At 31.9% G+C, this 12,847-nt stretch overlaps 1 protein-coding gene across 5 annotated transcripts in view; it reads right to left on the reverse strand.

The window, feature by feature from the left end:
- The window catches only part of Cdep (Chondrocyte-derived ezrin-like domain containing protein), a 153,706-nt gene that overhangs the window by 112,408 nt on the left and 28,451 nt on the right, over window positions 1-12,847 (reverse strand). For all 5 annotated transcript variants that reach the window (XM_080150679.1, XM_080150678.1, XM_080150677.1 and 2 more), the window contains exon 3: window positions 11,587-11,654. In XM_080150679.1, coding sequence (XP_080006805.1) covers window positions 11,587-11,654 — 68 coding nt within the window. The remainder of the gene's footprint in view (window positions 1-11,586; window positions 11,655-12,847) is intronic.

Genomic DNA, 12,847 nt, shown 5'->3' on the forward strand with positions numbered 1-12,847 from the left:
GGTGGGCAGTAATTGTACTAAACTGCCTTGGGAAGTCATCTTCTGTTAAATCAGCTTGGTTCGAGAAGAATGTTTTCCTTTCCTCAGGCGTTAACTTGTTGAAACGAAGGATTGGCGGTGCCTCAGACAGAAAAAAATCTTCGCTTCCAGGTATGGGTTGAGCCATTTCCTTCAGGTCTTTGCCGAACGGGTTAAGGCAGCGTATCCAGCGGCTGCCGTTCTTGAGCTGGAATTGAACATATTGGCCAGCGACTTTGGCCCTCGAAATCTGGTTGGTGGCATATACAAAGGTCATGGTCTTCCTATTGAGGTCTGACATATCTTGTTTCGCCTGGACTAATCTGTTGGGAAAGAACGGGACCGGTGACGCGTTATTCCTGGGGTTGAACCTCTTGATCTCGGCGTTGTAACGGTCGAGCACAGCCTTCTTATTGTTCATCCACGCGTCGAGGTAGGATCTAGACATAAAACGAAATATAAAAACGGGGATCTGGCCCTTTGTATATGGGAGCATATGAGCACGCTCAACGATATCACAAAAATGTGAAGGGATATATTCTAATTCCCCTCGTTTAACGGCGGCTTCAAGGGTGGGCCTTATAATGTTTCTGAATATTATAAACTCAGTGATATTTTCACGGCTCCATGGCTGCTGAAAGTTCACTATTCTACAACTCCAATCGCGACATCTTTGCTCTCTTATCGAGTTTTGTAGAAGTTGAAATTTAACGAAATTTTCTCTCGACGATTCGACAGAGTTTAAATAGTCTTTTTGTTGTGTAATCGTGGTCCTAATCGCTTTTTGTTCACTTGCGACAGATTTAGCATCGACGAAATTTTCAATGCCTTCGATAGATTGTATTTTAACATTTAAATCTGAGACTCTCAATTTAATATCGTTTATTTCGGTTTTATGACTGGCAAAAGTACTATGGATAAGCTCATCCCTTACCTTGGCTATATTCGCATCGTATTCTTTAAACTTAACATCCAAAGCTGCGTCCAAATTTGTTTTAAATTTTGACCAATATTCTGGGTTGTCACACGTACTACAGGCCATGATGAAGTGAAGATGGCGGATCCGAGGGTGCTGAGTGAGTGTGGGTCAGCTGACCAATAGTGGGACGCGAAAAAATGTTAGCCAATGGGAGAGCTTATTTGTCGGGAGTACTTTGCGCCGGTAAAATGTTGCCAGACCGATAAATTATCAAAAAGATTTAGAGAGTGTTTTCACTATAAATTGTTCATTAAATTAATTTAAAGCGATTAGGTTACACATAAGTTTAGATTTTTTAATTCATTAGTGTTTTATTTTCACTTTTTTGTGTTAACAATTGACCGATACGTTAACACATACACATTGCCAGGCCTAAATACGAGGTGCCCTCTGGCTACAGTGTCTTCCCTTTCCTCCAACTGCGGAGTGACCACGGGCAGTGGGGAGAGGGGAACTAGTTGAGAGAGAGGGGGAAGGTAGAACTGAGCTTAACACATGGGGTAGGGCGGGGAGAGCTTGCAAAATGCGTGTTCTCAGCCCGACTCTCTGAACTAAACTTTATAAACCGAATCTGTCTGAGATTCAGACAAAGTTTTTTTTATTTGAAACATTTGAAAACAATAAAACCTAATTTTCAGTAGATATGAGTTCAAGGATCTCTGGGGGAAGACACAATATACATTATTAATTGAGAAATATAAAATTACATCTTCTGTAAATAAAAATGTAATAGAAGTACCCAAAGCTTTAAGCAGACGAATGAAAGATCGTGTTTATAAAACTTTGGATGCCAGTACTTGTTCTGATTTGAAAGTATACAACACAAAAAGTTGTTTATTTCAAAAATGTCATAATGCAATTTATTTACAATGAAGATTTCCATTTTCTTAAGACTAAGATATGTTTGTATGGCAAGCCTAATAAAGGATCAAAGTGATATCTCCCCGCCATGCTCGAGCCAGAGAAACCTATAACCAGATATCAGATCCTTTAGATATGAAATTGAAACTGAGTCCTCCAGGGGATTACTACACCAAAACCAACAATTTTACAAGAAAATATTGGCATGGAACTTTTTTTAGTAGTGAAGCTGATCTAAATTTCTATTCAGTAGGTAGGTTAGGTCTTTTAATAATTAATTTTTTAGTAAATTGCCAATAGCTAGAAAGATTTCAGTGCAAAAAAAATATTAAAATACTTTGTTAACATTAGATGTTAACTTTCTTGTTTGTTTTCAAGTTTACTTTTAATATATAGGTATTAACATTTCGTATTTCAACATTAATATTAATTCAAAACAAGCAGAAAATTTTAAAACACTGAATTCGCAAAAATCAATTTCATTTTCAATTTTAACTTTTTCTCTCTTCCCCCACCCCCCTCCTCCTCCTAACTTGTAGAGCAAAAAGAAGCGACAAACTTTATATAAAATTTCCATTTAGACTCTGGAAATGGTTTAGTTTCATCATAACAAGTCAACACACGGGGAAACAGGGATAGGTGACAAAATAATTTGTTCAATATACTACTTCTAAAATTGCAAGTATGAACCATTCAGTTTTTCAAAGACTAAAAACTATCCCAAATAAAACGACATTACTATTTTAGAAATATATGATAAAACAGAAAAACCTTACTGCTTTATAATTCACGGGTATAAAATAACTAATGCTAAAAAAAGGGGAAAAGACCTCCATTTAATTAATATTTGACTTAGAAATGTCAGCTATGAAAACAAAACAATTAAAAGACAGTAAATGCTTAAAAGGATTTAATTTCTTTGAAAATTAATGCAAAAATATATTTGTTTAATCTAAACAAATTTTAAAAGGCATGCTTAAAAGATAATGTATAAAGAGTGCGCTGTCTCTTCTGCACAAATCACACTTATTTATTTTTTTTGTTCATTTTCATAATAAATTAAAACCCCATCTAAATAGTTTGCTATTGTGCAATTTAAGCAAATTTACTATTTTGCAGATATAGCAATATGTGGAACTGATTTCACACCATATAAGTGACGAATAAATATAGAAAGACTAGATCCCCAATTCCTTAAATGGACCAATAGGAAAACAGTGTAGGAACATTATTGGTTTTAAGGTTCAATTATTTTGATTCGAAGGGGAGGTTATTGTTTATTGGAATAAAGCTTTGCTAGCGAAAATTTATCGTCCAATAATTTAACCGCTCGTATCATTTGAATACCTAAATCTTGTACATATTCGACTAAATATAAACAAAAATCTACTTCTGGAAATCCTTTTTAAGTTGAACGAATTATTGTTTCTAATTGGCCATCTATGACAATAAATCTGTAATAGACGAGACAATATGGGCAAGCTTTTCTCTTTCCACTCGGCATGTTTGTTTGTTTTTTGCGTGGCTGTCAACGTTTTTGTCCCTAGGTTTATTCAAGCATCAAGTATGCTCTACTAAACATATGCGCATAATTAATCCAAGTCCTATAACTAAAAGTAACAGTATGTCTTTTTCAATGTCTTACGACGGTGCAGTAAAGTTTATTCTGTGGAAAGCTAAAGAGCTTTAAAGCTTCCTAGTAGTACTTTTGTACTTCTTCCTTCCACAAAAATATTCAAAGGCAATGCCCCTAGAGGCAAAGTGGAAGGTTCCAATCTGCGCCGAACAAAAAAGCCTTTGTAAAGCTACCATAAAATGAAGAATTCAATATATAATAGGACCAACTATCTTTAAAAATATAAAACTAGTAAAATAAATAGCTATGATAGACTAAAAGGTATTTAAAGAAATATTTTTCCTCTTGGTGAAATTAATGACCCAAGTTTAGTTAAAATTGTGTAATTTAGGAACTAATTCTTCTTCCTAACACAATTTCAAGTAACACACATAACATATAAATGTAATCTACAATATTAAAAATGTTGGATAGTGAACCACAATTGGCTAAATAGCTGGCGGTTTCCCTCTAAGTGCCTTACCGTGCACACAAACCCCTCCCACTTATTTTAAGATAAATAAAAAATTGTAAAGGAGTGTTTATTTCAGGTCAGAATAGGTTGGGTTCTATTGGGTATTGGGAAGCCCCGCAGATAAGTGTCCAGAAGGGTTTGTGCAAGAGGTTAGGCACAAAGGAAAAAACTCTTCTCTTATATTTATATTTTTTTAAAGAGGTAGAGGAGTCAGTGCTCGATAGGCACTTTGAGGGAAGCACCAAATAACTAAAACAATCACCATTGGACTAATCTCTATTTTGTTTAAAATAAAAAGCTGGTTGTTAGTAGCTCCCTATTTGTTTTCACTCCTTGATTCGCTCGACTCAAATTTTGGTAATTATAAATAAATTATAGTTATATAAATTGTGTTATTTACTTTTCTTTGACTGGAGTTCTGTTAATGTTTAATTTAGAGAAAATAAAAACATAATTATATTTAAGAAAAGTTTTGCTGTAATGATTATTCAAGCTGTTAGGCATGCGCACTATGCGATGTAATGACTTTAATTTCAACACCCTGACACTTATAAAAACTGCGACATGTTTGCTTTATGTTGAACACGCTAATTTAGGAGACATATAATTCTTTAACATATTGTCTAGCAAAAAAGCTGACATTTTTGGGTCCTTTTGGAATCAAGAAGGTAAATTATTATAATCTTTGATCTATGTTTATTACTATAGAAGTAGAAATGATCCAAATTGACCAACTTTTTAAGAGTGAGCTATAATCATTTGGGATTAAGTTAAAACAAGTTTACACACTTAAGAATTTTAATTGCAAGCCAATGGGCCTGAAAAACATTATTTAAAGCATGATAAGATTATTCATAGGCTAAATATTTCCTTTTTATTTGCAAAAAGATTGAATGAATCAATTCTTGCGAAAAGAAAGTGTTGCAAAAAAATATTTTAGTAGGTAGATTGTCTACAGATTTTAAAGATTAAGTATCCTAGCGTTTGATGTCAATTATTTTGCTATATATTTGATAGTATCTAGTAGTGATGGCAATCCGTCGAATTTTTGGGCTGGATTCTGATCCCGGATTCTTAAGAATCCGCTATAAAAAACGGATTCCGGATCCGGATTCGGATTCCAAAATTGGCCCAAAAATTGGGCGGATTCCGGATTCGGATTCCAAAATTGGCCCAAAAATTGGGCGGATTCCGGATCCGGATTGCCAACCCTAGTATCTAGAAAGGGTTTCAATGAACAACAAATTCTATTTTTTATAGATTTATATCCATACAAGCGTTTTAATCTTATAAGGCCTCTACGGAAACGAAGGGGGAGGCAAAAAAAGAGGAATTTTTTTTAGGGGTGGGTACTCTCCCAAAAGGATTAATATTAAATTAGAATAATGTTTAATATCAGAATATTTTAATTGTTTTAAAGTAAAGAATAAAATTTAATTCAGGTCATTTTGATAAACTATGTGTCATGCAAATTTTTTTCTAAAAAAAAAGAGGGTAAAATAAGATTAGATCAAACTAACTGAATTTCGCTAGAAAAAAATAATGCAAGTTGTCCACCATTAAAATTTCTAGGACATACATCTTAAGGCATAAAAGTTTGTCGACAAAAAGGAAATTTTGGAAGAGTAAAATTTAGCCAAAATTTACTTCTAGTCGGAGCACAAACAGGTGAATATTTCGTGGGATAGTTTATATTATCGGCCCTAGTGTATGAAAATCGTAATAGGTAAAAAATCATATAAAAAATCTACAAAAATTGAATAAAATCTTATGTTAATAACCCATCTAAGATATTTTAATATTTTTGTAGATTTTTTATGTTATATTGGAGGATTTATCACAATTTTGGTGAGGCAGCGACCCTATTTTTTTTTTTTTTTTTAAAGAACTCACCTCTGGTTTATAATTAATAAAATTTAAAATAAATACCTTTCGGTTAAACAACCTTTATTCTTTAAAGCAGAACACATATATGAGACAAATGAAGCTAGTCATTAAAGTATATTGATGTCATAACAGGGTTAACAACACTGTAAACAAGATTGCTGACGTGCGTAATAAGCGAAAACAAAATCAGTACAGAACAAGTCTAGTTTTCATGAAAACTGATACCTCGTAGTTTAGTAGGTATGGTTTATGAAAAAACAAATTATTGAACTATATTCTACTTTCTACAAGTTACTCCAAAGTTTTAATTTACAGTTATGATTTCAATTGTGTAGAAACTAAGCCTCACTAATCTCAGCATAAATTCATACCTTAACTGCGAAGAAAGAAACTGAAATTGTTGGGAATGAGAATAGAAATATAATTTGGTACTTTCACGGAAACCTATTTTACCCCGCCCCCCCCCCCCCCCCCGATCTTATTGCCTTATTTTTAAAACAAGCGGTTGCGCCCCTAACATCTAAGGGCATTGTATGTAAAGAGGGTAAATAGGGTAGAATACGGCATATAACAATCTAGGGACCAACGTGAGCTTCCCTAAAAAGGAGAACTCAATCATTTCACTTTTTAAAAATCTTTACCTTAAGACAAAAAACCTTACTACTTTATATAATAGGATATAGAGGGGGGAATTTAACATTGTTGGGCCTTATTCTATTTATTAGCCCAGAGAGGTCCTTGAAACTTTAACCTAACCATTTCTACCAATAAGTATCAAATAAGAAGTTCGTTAGTGGTCCAAATGCGATATAAGGGAATTTTCTAATCACTTATAATTTGCATACCTAATACAATTTTAGATTAAAATAAAGACATAAATTCTAAATTTTCATATTACAAAAGACAAAATATAAGAATATTAATCTAAAATACTAAAAAAATACTAAAGTATAGAAATAATGAGATTTTATCAAGCTATTCATAGAAATGGGTACTTAAATCTTTTCATTAATAAAATTAGATTTTTAGGCCCATATAATGATTTTTTTAAATGCACTTACTGAGAGGCATGAAATTATAAAAAAAGAATAATTAGTAAAATGACTCTTTGAAACTAACAAATAGAAAAACAATAGGTAGAATATGTACACAGATAAAAAATACCATTTATTTATGAGTAATTTAGTACTAAATCTAATATATCGTATTAAAATCTATTATAAATATTATTCTATGAAAATTCTAAAAATAAATAATCTGTGTGCTAATTTGTGTATACCTATTACTGTATATAATTCTAATATAGTCTTTGTAATGCCAAATGAAAAATGAAATGCTGAAACAACTACCTTGATGACATTCTTTCTTATGTAATCTTTGCCAAAACTTACCTCGATACAACTCTTTCATTAAATAATCTTTTTAGAGACAAATGAAAAGTCTAATACTGAAATAAATACCTTGGGCGTTATCCTCATAGAATTTTTTTTCAATTTTGAAAATTTGAGTAACCCCCCTCCTCCCCCCCCCCCCCCGACAGCGAACAAATATTTTAGGTTAGGTTAGGTTATAGGCTAGGAAGCCGAGCGCTGTGGTTAGGCAGGCAAGGGGGCCGAGCGCTGCGGTTAGGCAGGCAAAGGGGCTGAGCGCTGCGGCTAGGCAGGCAAGTGAGCCGAGCGCTGCTGCCAGAGTTCATAATTCGCTGTCGGGAGGGGGGGGGGGGAGGGGGTACTCAAATTTTCGAAATTGAAAAAAAAAATTCTAAGGGGATATTACCCTACCTTGATATTATTCTATTCTTAAATAATCTTTGTATTGACATATAACTAGTCTAATACTGAAATAACTACCTAGATAATTATCTATTTTTAAATAATCTTTGTGATCATGTGATGACATACGACTTGTAAAATATAACACAAAAGGATGGATTAAGATCAGATTTATTTTCTAAAATTAGCAAGAATCAAAGAGTCAAAGCATCGCAAAAAATGTTAAAACTATTTTAGAATAAAAAAGAGAAGAAAACTGCTCTATAAATCCCCTCAACAAGATCAACAAGAATTTTTAAGAGAAATATTACATAAGTTGTAAGTAAAGGAGAGATTCCAAGTATTTGAAAGTTTAATATATACACAATATTGGACAAATTTTTTTTTTTCAACCAGCAATATTTTAAACAGACAAGATTTGTTGCTCATAAAAAAGATATTTTTTTATCTATTAAATTATTAAATTATACATTTTAATTAAAAATCAAAATGTCGTATCATTTAGGACCCTTACAAAAAAAACAGGGGATACTGGACTGAAAATTATATGTATCATAAATAAGTTCCTTTATTCGTTGACGCTCTTTGGAACTTGTATTAAATCTTGATTGGGATATATTAAACTAGCGGATTCGCCCCTAGCCTCTAGGGGCTTTGCCCTATGAGGTAATTAAAAAAAAAAATTGGGGGGGGGGATTTTCATTTTTTGGGGGGTTGGGGGAGTCCCACTCCCCAGGAAAGTAGCTTAAACCACCACAGGACCAATAGGTATATACCCTGAAGAGTAGAATCAGTGGTTACTGAGATCTTAAGGGACAGACAGACAGACATCGTTCTACTTTGTATTATAGATAACCAGTGTTATGAATTCTGATATCCTTGTTTTAATAGAATTGTGTGAAAATTGACATTACAGCCCTATTGGGAAACACAAATTCTAATTTTAATTCTAACAAAACACAAAGTAAACCTGGAAACATATTTTTCAAGATAGTTGTATCCTATCCCTGTAATAAAGTAACAGGATATCTATCTGTTTGTTTGTTTGTTTGTACCGAAGGATCCCGCTAACCGCTAAACCGATCGGGTTCTTCATAACAGGGTAGCTTCTCATAGTTACAGGGAAGGTTTAAAGCTATTTTGGGGGGAGGGTACCACTACCCTCCCCAGAGAAAAATTACAAAAAATCGAAAATTTCGCAGAGACTTTGACGCAACATAGACATGAAATAAATAAAAAAAAACATTTACAGTGTCACTTGAGGCCTCTGGGGGCGTAGCCGCTAGTGCTCTAAAATTAAATAAACTAGGTATTTTGAAGAAAACTTAATTTTCTTTTCTAAGTTAAACATTTCACACATAGAATCGAATTAGAAATGAATCCTTTAGAAGGAAGGCTAAGATTTCAATTTAGTAATAACTTATCCCGGCACCTGTGAGACCCTTCCTGTAAAGCCATATCAGTTCAGCAGTGACAGAAAGAGATACATCTTGTTACTTTACTATGAGGATAAATCTTTTTAAAACAATATTTGAACCTTCTTTATTTGCAAAACTTTGAATAAGGCAGCCATGCCAAAATTATTGTAATTACAAAGTTTGAGCATGCAAGGTAATATATAATATGTGATTATTTGAACAAAATTATTCTTTAAAGCTTTTGGTTAACTTATTACCTATAGGCCAAAATATTAGTAAAATTGAGGAAAACTTGTTAATATGGAAAAATCCTATGCTCTGCTTTCGAATTGGGAGTGGATTAAAAATAAACTTTCCAAGATAAAAATAAAATAAATTAAAACCTGCCCGATATATATGTGAAAATATCCTGAAATGGAAATTTCAATAGAATCAATGGTTAACAAGAAATTTTAAATAACAATAAAAAGACTTTTAAGATAAACAAAAAGATTTATTTTTTATAGTGTAGCTACTCTACAATTCTAAAAGTCTTTTTATTCGTCTGTATGTCCGACAGTCCCATAGCCAATATGCATTTACGTTATGACCGTATTGTCTTTAATTGTCCATTTCAGTATGTATGTTGGATTTCTGCTGCTCTATAGTTTACTTTTTGTAAGATACAAGTTCCTATCCCTTACATAATTGTGTAATAATAACCCGATTGTTTGTCCAATATTAGGATAACACACATAATATGTGATTAGTAAGCCTAATCCCATGGTAATTATATCATTTTTGTGTTAGTTTTATATTTTATATTTTCATTTTTCATCAAATTGGTAGGTAGAAAGAATTATTTTAAGTTTTGTTTTTAAATTTGATTTAAAATATTTAAACATTTTACATCATTTTAACTTTAAGATTTAAAAATAAACGAGATATTGTAATAATTCTTATTAATTACTTTTTTGTTGTAAAACCCAGTTTGATTTCAGTGACAATTTGACTTTCCAATAAAAAGAAAACTATTTTGTTAATATAATAGGTATTATTAACATAATAATTTTAAAAAGTACCACTTTTGCAAGTTCCACCCCCCCCCCCCCCCGCCTTTTTAGTAGCGAAGCTACTCTATAATTCACAATGTCCGTCCGTCCGTCTGTCCGTCCGTCCGTCCGTCCGTCCGTCCGTCCGTCCGTAATTAATGAATTGGGGGAAACGTGATTTTCTCGGCTCCTATAAAGGATAGAGAGCTGAAATTTTTTGACAACATTCCCATCAATAAGGAGCACAATTAAATATAAAACATCAATGGCGGTCGGACTGCTTTATAGCAGGTTTTAGGCTATTTTTTTATATTTTCCAAATTTTCCCCATATCTTTGGTGTTTATGGTCCGATTTTCAAAATTTTTTCAGTTATAGATATCAAAATTAAATTTCCCGTCATTTGAAGAAAACAACAATGACGGTCAGACTGCCTTTTTGCAGGTTTTTGGCTATTTTTATATTTTTCACATTTTTACCCATATCTTTGGTGTTTATGGTCCGATTTTCGAAATTTTTTCAGTTAAAGATATCAAAATTAAATTTCCTGTCGTTTGAAGAAAACAACAATGACAGTCAGACTGCCTTTTTGCAGGTTTTGGGCTATTTTTATATTTTTCACATTTTTACCCATATCTTTGGTGTTTATGGTTCAATTTTCATAAATTTTTCAGTTAAAGATATTAAAATTAAATTTCTGGCGTTTTATGAAAAGAAACAATGGCGGCCAAACTGCCTTTTACCAGGTTTTTGGCTATTTTTATATGTTGATATATTTCCCCATATCTTTGGCATTTTGGGTCCAATTTTAAAACTTTTTTGCATTAACAGTTTCAAAATATTTTTTCCCATTGTTATGTGCATCTAGTATGTAATTTACTTTAACCATCTTCATCATACAAAATAAAACAAGGTTTCATGTTTATTTTCTCCAATAAATCTATTATTGATTTTAAATCTACTTCTACGTATTTCCATCCACAATTTTTGTGTTTCGCTACTTATGGATGTTGTCATCCTTGTTTTAATAACTTTTTAAAGTGGTGCTGAAGTTGACTTGTGTATAATATTAAGAATAGCACTAAACCCTAATTACTGGTTATAAAGTGGAGTAAAAAATGTATTAAGTATACCCATATACACCCACACAATTGCCTCACTTTATATTACACAAAGATATTAACCTAATTCAATTTAGTTTTATCTATCCACCTTCAGTTTATTTAAAATAATCTATTGAAACATTTGCAAGATATTAATGCCAAGTAGATTATCTCAATAAATACAATTCGCGTATTTTTTTACCTTATTGACACTATGGTTTATCGCATCGTAATACAGACATTATTACGCGAATAAATTGAAAATTCAAAGTTTTAATTTTTGTTTGCCTCGGCAAACAAATCAGGGAATAATTTATAGTCTTTATTTTACTAATCGTGGAAAATTGTCTATTATACGATGTGATACCATGATTATTTAGTATCACTCAGAACCAGTTATAATCAATCGGTTGAAAAAAATATCTCACCTTAGTAAAGGATCATTAGAGGGAAGACAAACTTGTTGGTTCATTAACTTGTCCCGGTCCAACCAAAACTGAAAAAGAGGAATCATTGAGAAAAAATACTGTAAATTATAAAAAAAAAGTAACAAACATGATGGGCATTACTTTATAGTAGGAACGTAACTAAGAAAAAAAAAATAATTGAACAAGAGGAGGCGCATCTCTTTGTAAAATATATTTAAACAAGGATGACAACATTCTTAAGTAGGGAATCACAAAAACACATGAATTGACATGCAAAAAAGTTAGATACAGAGCAGACCTTTAGTGATCATAAAAAGAAAGGTGAAAACTTAAGAAAAGGACGTTGTTTGAATTATGACCGACATCCATGCAGACAGGCCAAAAAATAGGTATAGATTGGATTATTATCTTAAAATGCTAAAAATAGTTTATAGCAAAAACATGTAAATCAAGTCTAAGAAAATCTGTTAAAAATTAAACTTAAATGAATTAAACTTGAAAAGATTTCAATGTTAATAACCGGCCGGGTTCATGAAATAATTGAAATTAAATAAACTCTAAAGCATGTACTCTTCTAGTTTAATGTTTAAATGGGATTTAAAATTTATGATTTAAGATAATGAACAAGAAATTAACGTACATCCCCACTGATGTTAAACAAAAGATTAATAAGATAAATGATAAGACTATGATCTATATATAATCTTAAGAAAACACAAACATAAAACTTTGGATACCAGTGTAAATTAAAATCCATATCCCCTCCCTTGAAATCTCTGATACTTGCCATATTTATTATTTCAAATGTTAATTCATAAATTCAAGGACAAACTCAATTTAATGATTCATTATTTTTAAGTTTTTAATCTTGTTTTCTTTTAATTAAAGCATTGTTTATTGCCAAGAGACAAAGAAAAATTTATATGTAAACAATGGCTTATTTTTAAATTAAATGTGCTTCTAATTTCTGTTACACAACTACTCTAAATTTTCATTATATTAAACAAGCTATGCAGCGCTATTTCTTGTAATGATCAACCTTGTTATTTCAAACAATTATCTTACAGGGAAAAAGCCAGGGATCTTTAGGGATAAGAGCATAATAAATTAATGTACAATTTTATATCTCAAATTTTCTCCTTATATAGGCTAAAATTATTGGAGGAATAGTAAGGACACTGGTTTGTACCAACCAATCTAAATCTAAAGTATTTTAACCAACAAATGAGCGAATATGTTTAATTAATATAAGTAAGAGCCT

This window comes from Acartia tonsa, chromosome 2 (genome assembly GCF_053477335.1).
Source record: "Acartia tonsa isolate MP-2025a chromosome 2, ASM5347733v1, whole genome shotgun sequence".
Lineage (NCBI taxonomy): Eukaryota > Metazoa > Arthropoda > Copepoda > Calanoida > Acartiidae > Acartia > Acartia tonsa.